Source organism: Nuphar pumila, chromosome 1 (genome assembly GCF_984573655.1).
Source record: "Nuphar pumila chromosome 1, dmNupPumi1.hap1.1, whole genome shotgun sequence".
Classification (NCBI taxonomy): Eukaryota; Viridiplantae; Streptophyta; class Magnoliopsida; order Nymphaeales; family Nymphaeaceae; genus Nuphar; species Nuphar pumila.
In genome coordinates this window covers 43,298,780-43,317,653 of record NC_143249.1, presented here as the reverse complement: position 1 = coordinate 43,317,653, position 18,874 = coordinate 43,298,780, and the positions used below count along the sequence as shown (strand labels likewise).

At 35.9% G+C, this 18,874-nt stretch overlaps 1 protein-coding gene across 1 annotated transcript; it reads left to right on the top strand.

Moving 5' to 3' along the window:
* The first annotated feature begins 660 nt into the window (after positions 1-660).
* LOC149848833 (pentatricopeptide repeat-containing protein At1g26460, mitochondrial-like) lies at positions 661-18,403 on the top strand. The gene is made up of 7 exons (XM_090012635.1): positions 661-1,474; positions 13,269-13,491; positions 13,887-14,366; positions 16,604-16,810; positions 16,918-17,055; positions 17,590-17,778; positions 18,097-18,403. Exons 1-6 carry the CDS (start codon positions 855-857, stop codon positions 17,773-17,775), a joined length of 1,854 nt encoding a protein of 617 aa, XP_089868761.1. The 5' UTR covers positions 661-854; the 3' UTR covers positions 17,776-17,778; positions 18,097-18,403.
* The last annotated feature ends 471 nt before the right edge of the window (positions 18,404-18,874 follow it).

Sequence of the window (18,874 nt, the reverse complement as noted above, 5' to 3'; positions counted from 1 at the left end):
CACAAATCTTATTAGGATTTTCTCGAGGAAAATACCGAGACAAATTTAAAAAATTGCTTATTAGATCCAGCCCGACTGACTTCTACTAAGTCCAAATATATGAATCTAAATACATTTTGATTGAGATTTTTTCAAATTTACATGTGAAAATACGAGAACGTATACCATCATTTAACATTTGATAAGATGGATCTTAAAGGGTTTAACATTTTCAAGTAAATAATAATCAATCAAAGAGGTTTAATATGTTGACATCCTTAATTCCAACATGCACGCGCACAAGCGTGCACACACACATGCTCATTTATCCAACAATTTGTGGTAATTACCACTAATTGTTAGATAAATTATATTTTACTTAAATAATAAAAAATGTATTTTAAATATATTTTACATCCCATAGTGGGGGGTGGAACTAATTATTGAAGTATTTGGTTTGCGAGCAATATATTAGAGTTCAAATTCCTATTGCTTAAACAATGCAATTTCTTTGGTAATTAAGCCAACTCGAGTTCCCTCAATAGGTCTAGAGGTGACCATGGATTGTTGGATAAATTGTATTTTACTTAAATAATAAAAATTGTATTTTAGATACCTGGTTATGCATTCTATTTGGTCTGTGCAATGACATAGGCAAGAGTGGAAACTGGATCTTAATTAGGAATCACACACTGATTGGCAAAGCCACACCTGACTTGATCCTCAACCCCAACTCAAGAGTCAAAACCCCAAACACCAAACAAACCTCAAAACCCTAATCCCACCATCCAAACAGACCCAATTCTGCAACTCCCCTCAACCAAAATCCCTCACACCACCACCAACCAAAACCATAAAAAAGAGAGCACAAAAGAATGGCAAAGGCAGCAGCAATGGCTACCAAAACCCACCTCCTCCTCAAGACCTTCAGCCCCACCACCACCAGTACCTGCAGAAGGATCACCACTACCCCATTCTTCCTTCAAGAGCCCCAACTCCAAGAACCACCACTGCCACCAACAACAACAACGCCTCTCCCACCGAACCCATCAACGGGCAGCCCTCTGTACCAGGAGAACTGGCGCAGCCCCCTTCCGGACTCCCTCCTATCTCAATCGCTGGTCCCTCTGGGCCTCATCGACCAGACGGCGTCGCGGCGGATTCAGGCGTTCTCGCAGACGCTCGACCTCGCCAACCTCCTCAACGTCTTCGCCGACTGGATGACCTCGCAGCGGTGGTCCGACCTCAAGCAGCTGTTCGAGTTCTGGATCCGATCCCTCGACAAGAACGGCAAGCCCAACCACCCCAATGTCGACCTCTACAACCACTACCTCCGCGCCAACCTCATGATCGGCGGCTCGGCCGGCGAGCTCCTCGACCTCGTCGCGCAGATGGAGGACTACGGCATCGCCCCCAACACCGCCTCCTACAACCTTGTGCTCAAGGCGATGTACCAGTCCAGGGAGGGCGAGGCCGCCGAGAAGCTTCTCGACCGGTGAGCGCGGTGGCCTTCTTCTTCTGTTTCGTATGGTTTTTTTACTTTTCGGGGAGTTGAGTTGGTGTTTGATCAAGTTGAGTCATCCATTTTGTATAAGCATCGTGGTTGTTTTGTTAGATGCTGCTGAATGTAACCATGTGGCGTTTTTCTCGATGCCGATCTCTCCCATTTTTAGGTTACCTCAATTTGGGTTGTTCGACGCTGTTTTTTTGCTTTTTACTTTTTTATTTTATTTTAAATTTTGCATTTTGATGTGGTTGTTGTTGATGTTTGATTTAGTTGGTTATTTTGTTTTTTTTTTTTGTTTTTGTTTAGACACTACGGAAGTTGCTTTTATGGTCCATTGTTTCTTTAATGCTCTCTTGTTTCTGTAGTGATCACAAATTTCTAGATCTTTAGAAGTGATTGTAAACTGAGCATTGCTTCTTGAGGATACCTTTTTGCACTTTGGTTGTCCCAAATGCTTCTTGTTTCCAGTGTTCGTTTTCGTTTACTGATTTTGTATGACTTGATTGGTAGCTGTAGAGACAATGACTATTTAAAGTAGTTTTTGTGCTGTTAAAATAGATGGGTCTCATAGATATAAAGGAAAGAGTGTCTTTCAAGTACCAATAGGTATGGTTGGACAAGCACATGTGTATGCTTGTACAAAGCACATGAAATGGTGCAAGAACGGTTTGGAGTCACAAATTACATAGTTTTCTTTCATGAATGGAAGGGGGTGAGGTGACTTGTAGTTCTAGTTCAAGGTTCATTTGCAATGTGGCTTTCTTTGGGCATTGATTGTGTTAAGAGCTATGTCACATGGGTGCGGGTGCGGGTGCGGGTGCGACACGGGTGCGGCGCAATTTCAAAAATTTTGGACACGGGGACTCGGCTATATATATATATATATATATATATATATATATATATAAGACTCGGTCAAAGTTGTGCCCATTAGGGGACAGGTGATGAGTTGTGAAGGCATTCTGTACACTTTCTTCATACAGGAATAATTCACTTTTGGGCACTTTCTTCGTACACTGTAATAATTCACTTTCTTCATACAGGAAAAAACCACAAAAACTTGAGTTGTGCCCATTCTGTACTTAAAACTTGAAAGTGTACAGGTTTTTTAGTTGTGATGGGTTTTTTTCCTTACAGCTGTAGCCCAGAAAATTTCAAAAAAAAAAATTTCAAAAAAAAAAAAATTCCAAAAAATGGACCAAAATGACCCTAGGTGCGTTGACCACACCCAGGGTCGGGTTGACCGAGTCCGAGCCGCACCCGTGTCGGTGCGTGTCGACGCGGGTGCGGCGACCTTGGAGCCGAGTCCGTGTGACATAGGTTAAGAGTAACATTCTATCTATGCTTGGAATGCTGGCTTATGTTACGACAATGAAGCCGTACATGATACTTCAGGTACAAGGTTTTGATGATGAGCAAGTGAAATCAACTGCATTTCAGCTAAGGCAATGAAGATATTGAAGAATTCGATGAAAAATCTTTGAAGACTAGTGTGCAAATGTTTAATTCATTAAAAGTCTTAGATTCTTGTAAGAGCCTTACTTAGAGTGCATATTTAGGTTGCATTTTACCTAAAAAGTCTTTAGAAAAATCTTTTTAGAAAACTCTTTTCTTAAATTTTCGTGTTTATTAGTCGACCAATAGACTCACCAGTCGACTAATCCTTTCGCGTCATATTTTCTTAAAAGAAATTTTTGTCAAATTAGTCGACCGAAGGTATTATCAGTCGACTGGCCAAAATGTCTGTTTTCTGGAAAATTTAGCAGCAGTCGACTAATGATTTCATCAGTCGACTAGACAGAACATGTGTTTTCTGAAAATTTAGCAGCAGTCGACTAATGCTTTTATCAGTCGACCGTACAGAATGTATGTTTTTCAGAAGATTTTAGCAGCAGTCGACTGAAAGGTTTTTCAGTCTACTGATGATATTATCAGTCGACTAATTTTATCTCTAGTCGACTAAGTTTCAAAAGTTCAGATTTTCAAACGGCTTGATAAACAGATCAGTCGACCGATGATAACTGTCAGTCTACTAATAACTAATTATTAGTCGACTAACTACTGTTCCAGTCGACTAATTTTGCCGTTTGTTTTGAAACTTCAAAAATGCGTGTCTTTTCATTTTTCAAACGTTTTGATCGTTCAAAATGGACTGTTTTGACACCCTTTCATACCCTCAACATATGAAAACTTTCAACTATAAATATGAGTGCATTTTACACTCAAAATAACTTCAATTCAATCAATTTGAATCAATTACTCTTTGCTTTTCACTCATATTCATTTTCTCACTCACGTGATATTTTTCACTTCAGTTTTTCACTCAAATTCCTTTGAGAGATAGTGAATTCGTGAGTAGAGTATTTCAACAACCTCAAAAGCCAATTGCATCTCATTTGCATTCAAAAGAAAGGCTCATACGTTGTATTGTAAGTTATTACTTATTTCAATTTTCTGTAAAAGGAAGGACTCCTTGGTTTAAAGGAGTTGTTTGCTTTCGGTAAGTGTGTTAGTGGAAGTGACACCAGATTTGGTCTCTGTTTGATCTTGTAGTTACACAAGGTTGATAGTGAAAATCTCAAGCGGGTTTTGCTTGGGGACTGGATGTAGGTCGGGAAAGACCGAACCAGGATAAATTCTTGTGTTCTTTTATGTGATTGCTTTTCAAATTGCAAAATCCGTTAATATTCCGCAGACAATTTTTAAAGGCACTATTCACCCCCTCTCTAGTGCTCGTTGCTTCGATCCTACTGCACTTTCATTTGGTATCAGAGCAGGTTTGCTATTATTTTGATTTGATCATCATCTAGCATGGCAACTACATCTCAGCACAAAGAAAGATGCTCCTCTGTTCGTCCTCCTCTCTTTGACGGAACAAACTATGGATACTGGAAAGTGAGAATGACAATATTCTTGCAATCTATGGATCTCGATATTTAGAGAGTTGTTTCAGATAAATACCAAACTCCATTAACTGATTTCAGCCGATGGACTGATGAAGAAAAGAAGACAGTTTCACTTAATGCCAAGGCGATGAATACATTATATTGTGTCGTTAACAAGGTAGAGTTCAATCGTATCTCTCAATGCTCTACAGCAAATGAAATCTGGCATACTCTTCTCGTGACTCACGAAGGTACGTCAAAGGTAAATGAATCTAAAATTGCTTCTTTAGTTCATAAATTTGAATTGTTTAAAATGAAGCAAAATGAATCTATATCGGACATGGTAACAAGAATGACCGATATAACGAACACTCTGAAATTCCTTGGAAAAGAATATTCACAAGTTGATTTAGTCAGAAAGATCCTAATGTGTTTAACTCCTGAATGGAAGAGAAAAACCACTGCTATTGAAGAGACAAATGATTTAAACACTCTCACTCTTGAAGATTTGGTTGGTAACCTAATGGCATATGAAGTCCAACTTCAAGACAGACAAGAAGAAGAACCCAAGAAGAAATTTTTTGCTTTTAAGGCTACTTCTGACTCTGAAAATTCAGAAAAAGATGAAAATGAAGATATTGCCCTCATCACAAGGCAATTCAGAAGATTCATCAAAAAGGGAAGATTTCAAAGAAAGGTAAAGAAAGCGAATTCTTCTAATCCAAATGAAGTCAAATGTTTTAATTGCAAAAAGGCTGAACATATCAAGAAAGATTGTCCTCTTCTCAAAATCAAGCCCAAAGACCAATTCAAGAAGAAAAAGGCATTTCAAGCATGTTGGGATGATAGTGACTCCTCTTCTGATGAAGAATCAAATGAAGAAGTCGCCAACATGTGCTTTGTATCACAAGAAGATTCAGTAAGTCAATTTGACTATATTGATTTATTAGAAGCATTCAATGATTTATATGCCAAATTTAAGAGTCTAAGTTCTAAAAACAAAGAGTTAAAAACTGAAAATTCAACTCTTGACTCTCAAAACAAAGTGTTACTTCAAGAGATAGAAGATCTCAAGAAGGAAAACTCTTGTCAAGCATTTGAGATAAAATAAATTGGAATTAGAACCAATCTCTTACAAAAAGAAATAACTAGTCTAAAAGAAAAATCAAATGATCTTCTTTCTATAGTGATCAAATTCACAAATGGTCAAGAGAATCTAGAAAGACTTTTTGGTTCTCAAAGATGCTCGGTTAATAAAACTGGATTGAGATATAGCTTCTTTGATACTCAAAATAGACCAAACTATGTTGTGAAGAATTAAAGACATTATTCTCAACCATTTGTTCATAGAACTAAATTTTCTAGTTCTAATACAAATGCATCTAATCATGAAACTTATAATGCTTATAAGCCTAGACATGATTACTCTAGAAATATTAAATCTTTTTATAAAAAGAATATTTATTATCAAAGGAAACCAAAATCCAAATGGATATGGGTTCCAAAGACTAACTCTCATGGACCCGAAAATAGAAAGGGGTCAAATGCTTTGTCTTCTAATTTTGTTGTAGGTACACAAAATAAAGAGCAAATGAATATTGGACAGCAGTTGTTCCAAACATATGACTGGAAGGCCGGAGTTATTTTCCACCCTCCAAAATAAGGATGGAGGAACCGTCACCTTTGGTGACAATAACAAGGGAAAAGTAATAGGTATTGGTAATATTGGTAATCCAAAATTTCCCTTGATAGAAAATGTTCTTTTAGTAGATGGTTTAATGCATAATTTATTATCTATTAGTCAATTATGTGATAAAGGTTTTCATGTTTCTTTTGAAAATGATTTATGTTTAATTTCTGATTTTCAATCTAAAAAGATCATTTTTAAAGGTAAAAGAAGGAACAATGTGTATGAACTATATCTAGATGAGTTACCCACTTTTAATGAAAAATGTCTTATTGTTTCAAATGAAATTCAATGGTTATGGCACAAGAGACTTGGACATGTTAACTTTAAAATTATTTCAAAGTTATCCAAGAATGATCTTGTAAGAGGCCTACCTAAAATACCATATAAGAAAGATCACTTATGTGGTGCTTGCCAAAGGGGTAAACAAATCAAGAGTTCTTTTAAAGCAAAAGATATAGTTTCAACAAAACGTTCTCTTGAACTTTTACATTTAGATCTATTTGGACCATCTAGAATTCAAAGTTTGAATGGTAGCAAGTATGCTTTTGTTATAGTAGATGACTATTCTCGGTTTACATGGGTGATTTTTCTAAAAAGCAAAAATGATGCTTTTTCGGAATTTTCTAAACTTTGTAGAAAAATTACAAATGAAAAATCTATATCTATAATTAAAATTCATAGTGATCATGGTGGTGAATTTGAAAATGAATCTTTTCTAAAGTATTGCGATTTACATGGTATATCTCATAACTTTGCTTTTCCTAAAGCGACTCCACAAAATGGAGTTGTTGAAAGAAATAATGGAACTTTGCAAGAATGTGCTAGAACCATGCTTCAAGATAAAAATTTACCAAAATACTTTTGGGCTAAAGCAATAAATACAACATGTTATGTTTTAAACCGTGTTCTTATTCGACCAATTTTACATGAAACATGTTTTGAATTGTATTATGATTGTATACCAAAGATCTCATATTTCAAATTTTTTGGTAATAAATGTTTCTTGTTAAATACCAAAGATAATCTTGATAAGTTTGATTCAAAATCAGATGAATCAATATTTCTTGGATATTCTTCTAGAAGTAAAGCTTATCGTATTTTTAATAAAAGAACTTCTCAAGAGATTTGGGATGGACTCATCGAAATCAAGAAGAAATCCTATGAGTACAACTACTTCTCTTGATAAAGATGAAAATGGTAAAAATGTAGATACTAAGCTCTACAGAGGTATGATCGGATCTCTATTATACTTAACTGCTAGTCGACCTGATATAATGTTTAGTGTTTGTATGTGTGCAAGATTTCAAGCTAATCCAAATGAATCTCATTTAACTGCAGTAAAAAAAATTCTTTGTTATTTGAAAGATACTTCAGATTTTGGTTTATTTTACCCAAAATCATCTTCCTTTGATTTAGTCTCATATACTGATGCAGATTTTGCATGAAGTAAATCTGATCGCAAGAGTACTAGCGGAACTTGTCATTTCTTAGGAAATTTCTTAGTCTCTTGGTTTAGTAAAAAGCAGAATTCAGTGTCACTCTCAACAACTGAAGCAGAATATATAGCGGCTAGTTTAGCGTGTTCACAAGTACTATGGATGAAACAGACCTTAAAAGATTTTGGTTTGAATTACTCCACAACAACCATTTATTGTGATAACACTAGTGCTATAAATCTTTCGAAAAATCCTGTTCAACACTCAAGAACTAAGCATATTGAAGTTAGACATCATTTCTTAAGAGATCATGTGTTAAAAGGAGATATTTCGTTAAATTTTATTTCCACTAAAGGACAACATGTCGATATCTTCACTAAACCTCTTAAAAATGAAGATTTTATGAGAATTAAGAGAGAACTAGGTATTTGCTCATTTTTTGATTTATAAAAATGCTGATTTTTGAACAAAATTTCAAAATCGCACTATATTAGTCGACCGATAAAATTTTAGTCGACTTATGCTTTAAAATTTTAGAATGAATCACACCATATTAGTCTACCGATATATTTCTTGTCGACTGATGTTTTAAAAAAAAAATTTGAATGAGTCGCACATTCTTAGTCGACCGATAAAATTTTAGTCGACTAAATTTTTTTTTTAAAATTTTAACTGAAGGGACCCGATACCCCTTGGATTTTTTTTAACACCCGTTTTTTTTTTTTTAAAAAAAGGCATCGTTTTACTTCATTTTCACACCTTTTCGTTTTTCTTAAAAACGAAACCCTCTCTCTGTCTTTCCTCTCTCTCTCTCTTTCGAAAAACCCTCGGAGTGTCGTTCGACCCTCTCCTCGCCGGAATCTTCTGGCCGTGACAGGGAAACGCCAGAATCCTCTTGCAGTAACTGGCGCATCTTCAAATCTTGCCGGAATCCTCTTGCCGTGACGATGTATCTTCAGCCATTGCCGGAATCCCCTTGTGGCAGCCTTCTCACCCACTGTCAGTCATCATATCCTCCTCTTCTGTTTCACAACGCCAGACAACATCTTCCTTCTCCCGAACGTCGTTTGGAAGCCGACATTCTTTTTGGTAAATCTGTTTTTAACCATGCCTCGTTCGAAGACTGCATTTGCAAAAGGTTTAGGTTCTCCTCCTCCTACACCTTCTTCAAGACGTGGATTTTCTCTCTGATTACTCCGAAATCCTCTTTTATATGATACTTTTGGATCGATTTTTGCACTACCTATTTTACCAGGCCGAAATGTACTGTTTCACCTGTTTTCTCGTTACAAAATAAGAGAATTATTTCCAGGAATTTTACATCTTTTTGATGCCTGTGCAGATACCCTTCACTATCATTTTCTGATTCACTTGTTTTACACGAATTTACATTTTGATCATGAAACTGGAGTTCTGTCATCTCTTGTTCGTGATGTTGAAATCGAGTTTGATTCTAAACTACTTGGAGAAATCGTAAAAATTTCATCTTCAGACACTCTTTTTAATACTGTTGAACTGAATGATGAGAGAATTTTTTAACAAATTCTTCTTCCAGGTGCACCTCACTGCCCTCCTTTCAAAAATACTAATCTTCAAACTCGTGCACGCATTGCTGGACGAATCCTTGCCCACAATGTTCTACCTAAAACTGGTTCTTTTGATTACTATTCCACAGATCTTTCTACGACTCTTTATGTTTTATTTGGAAATATTTCTGTAAATTGGGTCAATGTGTATTTTACAAATTTGTGGAAACAAAAACCATTTCTTCCTTATGGATGTCTTCTAACTCATATTTTTAGACATTTCAAAGTTTCTTTAACAAATGAAAAATATATTGAGCAAAAAGAGTTCTTTGATCAAATAATTTTTAAAAGAATGAAAATTAAATATCAGTCTCCTTTAAGTGTTGATCAAACTGAACCATCAATTTCTGAACCTTCACCATCTTCTGCGACACCTTCATCTCATGTAAAAAGAAAGAAATTTTCTACAAGTCAAGACAATGATGAAGTTTTGCAGCGACTGAAAGCTTTGGAGCTGCATCAACACACTTTTCGTGAAGATGTGACTCAACAACTTTCTTCGATTCAGAAAGATATTACTGCAATTAAGGATTTGCTCAACCAACTTTTCTGATCTTTATGTTTTTTCTTTACTAAACTTTGATACTTTATGGGTTGTAATATTTTAAACTTGTATCTCCATTTTGCTTATGCTATTTCTGCCCTTATTCTTTTTTATTATGACAAAGGGGGAGAAAAAGATAAAAGATAACATTACATTGAAATTGCAGCAGATCTTGCATGAGAAATGCGAAATTCAGATAAAAAGAAAGCATTGAAAATTGCATTTATGAAAAAGTTTTTAAATGCATGAAGTAATGATGAATGACCAATCAATATGTGATATATGTGCTTTGAATGTACTAACTTTTAATGTTTTACAGCATATTGATAGGGGGAGTAAAATCTCCATCTATGCATCTAAATGCTTCATCTTTGATTAAGTTTGTCATCATAAAAAAGGGGGAGATTGTTACGGCAATGAAGCCGTACATGATACTTCAAGTACAAGGTTTTGATGATGAGCAAGTGAAATCAACTGCATTTCAGCTAAGGCAATAAAGATATTGAAGAATTCGATGAAGAATCTTTGAAGACTAGTGTGCAAATGTTTAATTCATTAAAAGTCTTAGATTCTTATAAGAGCGAAAATCTTTTTAGAAAACTCTTTTATTAAATTTTCGTGTTTATTAGTCGACCAATAGACTCACCAGTCGACTAATCCTTTCGCACCATATTTTCTAAAAAGAAATTTTTGTCAAATTAGTCGACCAAAGGTATTATCAGTCGACTGGACAGAATGTCTGTTTTCTGGAAAATTTAGCACCAGTCGACTAATGATTTCATCAGTTGACTGGACAAAACATGTGTTTTCTGAAAATTTAGCAGCAGTCGACTAATGTTTTTATCAGTCGACCGGACATAATGTATGTTTTTCAGAAGATTTTAGCAGGAGTCGACTGAAAGGTTTTTCAGTCTACTGATGATATTATCAGTCGACTAATTTTATCTCTAGTCGACTAAGTTTCAAAAATTCAGATTTTCAAACGGCTTGATAAACAGATCAGTCGACCGACGATAACTGTCAGTCTACTAATAACTAATTATTAGTCGACTAACTACTGTTCCAGTCGACTAATTTTGTCGTTTTTCCTGAAACTTCAAAAAGGCGTGTCTTTTCATTTTTCAAACGTTTTGATCGTTCAAATTGGACTGTTTTGACACCCTTTTATACCCTCAACGTATGAAAACTTTCAACTATAAATATGAGTGCATTTTACACTCAAAATAACTTCAATTCAATCAATTTGAATCAATTACTCTTTGTTTTTCACTCATATTCATTTTCTCACTCACGTGATATTTTTCATTTCAGTTTTTCACTCAAATTCCTTTGAGAGATAGTGAATTCGTGAGTAGAGTATTTCAACAACCTCAAAAGCCAATTGCATCTCATTTGCATTCAAAAGAAAGGCTCATAGGTTGTATTGTAAGTTATTACTTATTTCAATTTTCTGTAAAATGAAGGATTCCTTGGTTTAAAGGAGTTGTTTGCTTTCAGTAGGTGTGTTACTGAAAGTGGGACCGGATTTGGTCTGTGTTTGATCTTGTAGTTACACAAAGTTGATAGTAGAAATCTCAAGCGGGTTTTGCTTGAGGACTGGATGTAGGTCGGGAAAGACCGAACCAGGATAAATTCTTGTGTTCCTTTGTGTGATTGTTTTTCAAATTTGCAAAATCCGGTAATATTCCGCAGACAATTTTTAAAGGCACTATTCACCCCCCCCTCTAGTGCTCGTTGCCTCGATCCTACTGCACTTTCAGCTTATACAACTGAACAGTAAAAAAAAACTTGTGTTAGGGTGATTTTGTTCTTCCATAACTAAACCAGTTAGTTGATGCTGGCTTATACAACACAACAGTAAAAAAAACTTGTGTTAGGGTGATTTTGTTCTTCCATAACTAAACCAGTTAGTTGTATTTGGGCCTTTGTTTACCAAATGAGCCTCGCCTTTAGCTTAAGCTAGCTCATTTTTAAGAGCCAAGCTGAGCACCCTTCCATGCTCAGTGTGGTAATTTATGCGAGCAGCTCATGATTCTGCACTCTGAGTCACTTTTATGACAACAAACTGAGCCAAGCAGCTTGGTTCATTTCCCAACCCTATTTAGAGGCTATCAGCTTTTTTGTGAATGGTATAGAATTGATCAGTCAACCAATGGCTGCTTGCATTTTTAGGCTAATATTGCGGCAGTATTTTTGAAAAAATGTGCCTGTGGAAGAGTTTTTTTCTAGTACAGGATAAGGCTGGTTCTGATTAGTTTTTTCAGAAATGGAATGCCATTGTTGTATTAGGAGGTAAAAGTAGCATCCCAGACCAAATGCAAGATGTGGCAAAGAATTTTCCGTTAGGAAGAAGGTGAGCCTATGGCAATCGTCAAGATCACAAGTTTTAGCGGCTAATGTTGAGTGGAAAAAAGGTTTGAAATGGTCATATAAACTATTGGATAGGCAGATAAAATTTCATTCTAATGTGTTCCCCTGTTTGTTATGGTTAAAAAATATATGAATTCAGAATTTGCCGCTGTTCTTCTTTTTGTTCATGCAGCAAGAAGAAATTCACTGATGCCAATTTCGATAGTGTTTCACAAAGAAGGGATTTGGATCTTATGTTTGGAACAGAGCTTCAGATGTCCAAAATATTGGATTTTGCATGACTGGTAACTTGCTGGTAGGCTCATAGTTATTTATGCTTCTAATTAATAGGTTTAGTTACATTTCTCTCCTTTCCTACTTTTCCTTTTTTGATCATATAGACTCAAAGAATCTGTTTAGGAAACCAAAAATATTGTGTACCTATAGTTAAGAAGCGTTTTAACTTCATGAATTTCAAGCATTCTAGTTGAGGTGTCAACTTTTGAAGGGAAGTTGAGAGGAATCAATTTGCCATCCTTTCTTGGGTGTGCCAAGTTCAAGTGTTTACCCAAATGACAAATATTGTCAAACCTTGATGACATTGGATTGAGTGGATTCTCTAGTTTGAGCTGTTACCTGCAAGACCGGCATATCATAGCATACTTCTTTTTGTTCAATTTTTGGTTTTTCTCACTGCATCTGTTGTCATGGAAACACATTATTAGTCCAATGATTGGTTCCTGCAATATACAAATGTGTAATAATAAGTCATCCTTTTACATTTGTCTATCGACAAAAGTTTTTTTTTTTTCGCATCCAGGGAAAAACCACCTCACTCAGTGAGTTGTCCCCCTTGCCAACCTGGGATCTCGCCTAGCTTTGGCCTCACAGTAAAAGATACACACCCATGGGTTTGGAACTCGTGACATCCTGTCAACTTGGTGATGTTCATAAGTAGTTCCTGCCAGATGAGCAGAGCCCTTGTGGGCTTATCAACAATACCATACTTACCTAAAAGCACTAACTTCTTTTGACTATATTTGTTATTTTAGTATAATTTGTTGAACTTGTTCTATGCTCATTGCTCACTTTCACGTTCTGCATATCTTGCTTTGTCCATTTCAATATCATAATTAGGTTGATGCCCTTTTTATTGTTTTAAAAAAGAAAATGGTTTGCATCACTTTGCAGTATGTTTGTGAGGGGCTAATTAGTCCCATAGCTTGGTCTAAGACATTCATGTAGGCACATCTCTTTTAATCCCATAACGATCTTCAGTTGATTGACATCAGGATGCTCCAGACAGGAAAAGATTCTTTACCAGATGACGAATCTTATGATTTGGTTATTGGCTTGCTATTTCTTCTGAATCAGATTGATTCCGCCCTGAAATATTTGGATTTGACGCTGAAATCTGGTTATATGGTATCAATGAGGGTCTTTACAAATTGCGTAAGCAGTTGTGTCAATGCTGGAAGGCTGGATACTTTGACATCTATCATTGACAGGTGCAAGGTATTACTCATTTTATCTTTTCCTACTTGTAAATATTCCAAGAGCTGTTTGAAGGCTGGTGACCTGACCTTGAACTGAATTTTGAATTAATCTAGAGATAGTCTTGGCCAAGAGTTCTTATGGAACCCCTTGTCATTCAACTAAATTGGCTGCATGCTCATGCTTGCAAGCCTAGCCAGGCAAGTCATTGACTATGTTAATTGTTTTTTTAATTGCTGACAGGCTCAACAAAAATGTCTGCCATCATTAACAAGGCGTTAGTTCATGAATCCTTTGTCTCTGTTTATATCCCCAGCCTTCAACCATGCTCTTTAATTTGATTCTTTGTTTTATGTTTTGAGTTGTCTTACATCAATGTTTTGGTTATTAAGGAAACCTTTTGTATTTACATTCAGGCAATGGATCAAAACAAGGCCTTATGTCCCAGCTGGAACCTTTGCACATTTATTGCAGATGTAGCACTTCAAGCAGATAATAGCAAGTTAGCTTTCTATGCTTTGGAATTCTTGGCGAAGTGGATTGTCCGTGGTGAAAATGCAAGACCTCCAGTCCTCCTTTCTGTTGATGAAGGCTTGACAGTGGCAGCACTGGGAACTGCTGGACGGACTTATAATGCTACTCTTTTGGATGCTTCATGGGCAATCTTGCGCCGCTCTTTGCGCCAGAAAAGGGCACCAAGCCCTGACGCATACCTTGGAAAGATACATGTATATGCTTCTTTGGGAAACTTGCAGCGGGCTTTTAGTACTCTAAATGAATTTGAGAATGAATATGGAAATTCCACAGAGGTGGAAGAGGACATGCTTTCTCCATTTACTTCCTTATATCCACTTGTTGTAGCATGTTCTAAGAATGGGTTTGCAACACTGGACTCGGTAAGTTTTCTGTTTAGACTTTATTGGATAATTTTATGGTGGTTCATTGATTCAACTCCATCTGTATTTCACCAGATATCTCTTTATGGTTGGTCTAATATTGCCTCTTCTACTTAGTTTGTCTTCTGCACTATATTTGTTTGGACTTGGTGCATCCTGCACCAACACAGCTGTAAAGTTGTGATCTGTAGATGTTGAATGAATATTTTTTTAATTTATGATTTCTATTGTTACTGAATATTCATTCAACCACAGTGGGTTGGTTGGAATAGGAGTTGAACATGGGGTATGATCAGCTTTGTAATCAGCATTGCATGTGCTAAATCTAAATCCACTGAATCACCCATGCTTTTGCTTTTCCAATTCAAGCAAGCCACTCAGATCTCTTCTTTTATATTTTTTATTCATGTTACAGCTGCAGCTTTAGGAGTCCCCTTTACCTTTTGATTATAAAGTATTCAATTTGTTCAGTGTCTGATAATTTTAGCTTGTGGGCTCTTACGAACCATGTAAAAATCAAGAGCATAACTATGTTCTGTTTTTAGTTTATTGTTTTCCTTTTTTTATTTTTTTCTTTCTAAGAGTTTGAAAGTAGGACTAATTTGATGGAATTATCAGTGAAAGTCCATGTCATATATATATAGCTGGATAAAAACTAGCAAGAGAAATGACCTAATGCAAGTGTGGTTTTTAGATCAGTTGTGCTAAATAAATATTATCTGGCTTGTTAGTTTAAGATTGAAGAATCACATTATGGTCCAATTCATGTGGTGGTGCCTATGTGATTTTTCAATTGGAAATCACAACTTAGTGGGAGGACTGGGATTAGATGGCTGAATCTTTGTAAGAAATTTTTAATAATCCAATTTTGTGCAATTCCTTTTTAGATCTTGATGCAGGCTTGTGGTTAAGTAGTCCTTTTTAAGGTGAACAAAGTTTGTAGTTGTCAAAGGCGGGGCCTAGGCACAGCCCCACCGCCCGGGCTTTTGGGTTTGGGTGGTGGGGCCCTATTTTACTGCCTAGTCATCGACTAGCTCGCCTAGGCGATGCCTAGGCTTAAAGCCTATGTTTGTCCAATTTTTTTGTTTTTTAACTTGGTTGACCACTTCAACCATGCCAAAAGAGAGGTATAAAAAGGGGAAGGGCTATGCGCTCCCCCCCCCCCCCCCTCTCTCTCTCTCTCGGTTTGTTGCAGCAAGAGGAAGAAGAAGGTACACTCCTCTCTCTCTCTCGGTTTGCTGTCTCCATCCCTCTCTCGGTTTTCTTCTCTTCCTCCCCACTTTTTTTCCTTCTTACTCTTTTCTTTTTTCCCTTTTTTCTTCTTCTTCCTGTTTTTCCTTTCTTCCTTTTTTCTTCTTCTTTTTCCTGTTTTTTCTATAGTTTATGCTTTTCAGTTATACATATATAACTGAATCGTGTTTCAGTTATATTATATGTATATATATATAACTGAATCTTGGGTTTCAGTTATATTATATGTATATATATTATGTATATTCTGTATTTCAGTTATTATAATATTTATATTATATATATTCTGTGTTTGTGTGTTTCATATATATATATATATATATTTGTGTGTGTGTGTGTGTATAATCTGTTTGACTGTTTCTGAGTTATATTTCTGGTTGACTGTTTCTGAGTTTTATATATATATATATATATATATATATATATATATAATGTCTATTGTTGTTAATTTTTTTGTATACATGATTTTATTTTTGTATATTGTTTATTCACATTGTTAGTTGTATGGTTTGCTTATTCAATTTTCATTTATTCTTAATTTTTTTGAGCGGGTTATTTAATATAATTGTTTTATAGTGTTTGACGACATGTTTTGTTTTATTAATTGATTTTATGTTGTAAACATGTTTGTTATTAATTTTAGCAGTTTGTTTACATATTTTGTGTATTTTTTAAAATCTTTTAATTGAGGTACCGACTAGTTCGCCTATTCCTGCCTAGGCCCCCACCTAGTCTTTTTAGGGGCTCACCGCCTAGGCTCCACCTACCGCCTCTGACAACTAAGGTTTGTAGTTTGTACATTGTGTATCTTTCAAGATGACCTCATCTGAATTTTGCATATAAGAATGATGCACTGGAACTGCAATTCAAATATGTGTTATGAAAATTGACCTCACACATTTGTGGGTTAAGTGCATGTTTGTTCTTGAATGTATGTGTTCTTAATTTTGTTAAGAGGGAGTTCTTATTGGATCGACTTGATCCAGGTGTATTTCCAATTGGAGAACTTGAGCCGGGCGGATCCTCCTTACAAGTCTGTTGCTGCTCTTAACTGTATAATACTTGGTTGTGCAAAAATATGGGACTTGGACCGAGCATATCAGACTTTTGAAGCAATCAGCAACACTTTTGGGTTGACTGCAGATATCCATTCATATAATGCTTTAATGAGTGCATTTGGGAAGTTGAAAAAGGTTCCAAAGCATGCATTATTTCAATTGTAACTTTTATTTAGTTCTTATATGCACACTTTGAGATGAAATTTATATTAAATCTGAAATTTTATGTTGCGTTGTTTCAGACCTTTGAAGCTTTGAGGGTGTTTGAGCATCTGACAAGTCTAGGTGTAAAACCAAATGAGACTACATACTCCTTGCTTGTGGATGCACATCTTGTCAATCGTGACCCAAAGGCTGCTTTAGCAGTAATCGATGAGATGGTGTTCTCTCTCTCCTGCATGTGTGTGTTGTCTATATATATAGAGAGAGTGAGGAAAGGGGACCGTCCAAACCAATTTTAGAAATAATATTTAAATGCATTTTTTGACAAATCCGGCCACATAAATGCCATCTTCATGATAAAAAACCTAAGAACTGACTTATTGTGAACTTTTTTTATGCATAGATTGGATTTTTTATGATCTAAAAAGTTAAAAAATTTCAAACCATTGATTTTTAGCACATTATAAAATCCTACACACATCCAAAGAATTTGCTACAAGAGCTGTTTCTTAGTTTTTTGACATGGAGATCGCAACCTTACGGTCATATTTTTGCCTAAAAACATTTTTAAAATTGATTTTTATACACCAAAAGTGGTTTGAATGGTTTGTACCTTTGGTTGGACGGTCCCCCTCTCTCTCTCTCTCTCTCTCTCTCTCTATATATATATATATATATATATATATATATATATATATATATATCACACATTGCGCATAGCAGTTTTCTTGACAATTTTAATTGCTAAGCAGATCAATGCTGGGTTTACACCCTCCAAAGAGACCCTGAAAAAGATCAGAAGACGAAGCATCCGAGAATTAGATGATGAAAGTGATCGACAGGTGCAATCCTTGTGTCTAAAGTTCAAATACCGTTTAGGTGGTGAGGCTCGTCGAGAAATACTCTTCTCACTGGATTATGGCACTGACTACCCCTAGGAGGTAATTCCATACCCTAGCTTGTGTTCAACTGTAGTTCTCTTTCATGCTCAAAATCCTGAATTTTATAGTCGAATTTGGCTTTTTTATAACATATTAAAATGGTGAAAATACGTCTCTCCCCAAACTCCATTCACATAATAATTGTAGATGTTTTCTTCGTTCATGGGATGAAATTATCATGATTTTGTTTTCTATATACGTTTCATGAATTGTGAGTTTTGGAAAAGCAAAAAAGCCTTCATAAGTAATTTTTGTTTTGCCTACTGTGAAAGGGAGTGTTTTATATTCTTCTTGTCACTTCGTTGGTTTTGTTTCCAGTCCGTTGCTTTAACTCTTTGATGGTGGTCTCCTGTCATGGGGGAATTTTGGAAGATTTGAAGCTTGGTTCCCTGTTCCTGGGAGATTCCCCACCACTCTCTGTAAATTATCTGACCGTACTTTTAGATCTTCAAAAGTAATTCGAGGTTGGCCCTCTTTCCTGCCCTATTTTTCCCTCTTTTCCCTTTTTTTTCCCAATATTTGAGATCTAAAAGGTTGTGAACATAATGTTGCATAAACATTTTAATCCCTAGATAATTGACTGGGTTTTGTTTCTGTTCTTTTGTTCCAAAGGAATTATTAATAATCTCTCTCTCTCTCTCTCTCTCTCTCTCTGTGTGTGTGTGTGTGTGTGTGTGTAAGTGTGCGTGCGCACATGCGCAAGAGCAGGGATGGCCATGATAGGAATGAACTCAGTATGAGCTGCTTAAATACATGTGACTGTTGCTTAATGCCTGAATTGCCAAGTTCCTGCAGTCCAACATATATCCCATAAAAGTCAACACTAATTTAAATATGGTTCTGTAGAGCATCGCCCGTTTAGATTTTGTTCATCAATCTGAGACCCATCAGGTCACTTTAGGCATAATTCCAGTCCAACTGCTTATATTTTGGTTGGTTTGGATTGATCGGTTGTGATGTACTAATTCTTCAAGATTTATGCTGAACCCATCAAAGTCTTCGAATCCATCTTAGCTAATCCCGTTTGAGTCAAGTTAAATTTTAGTGGGCACAATCTCGGCAAATTTAAAAGATCAAAACTTATAGGTAAATAAAT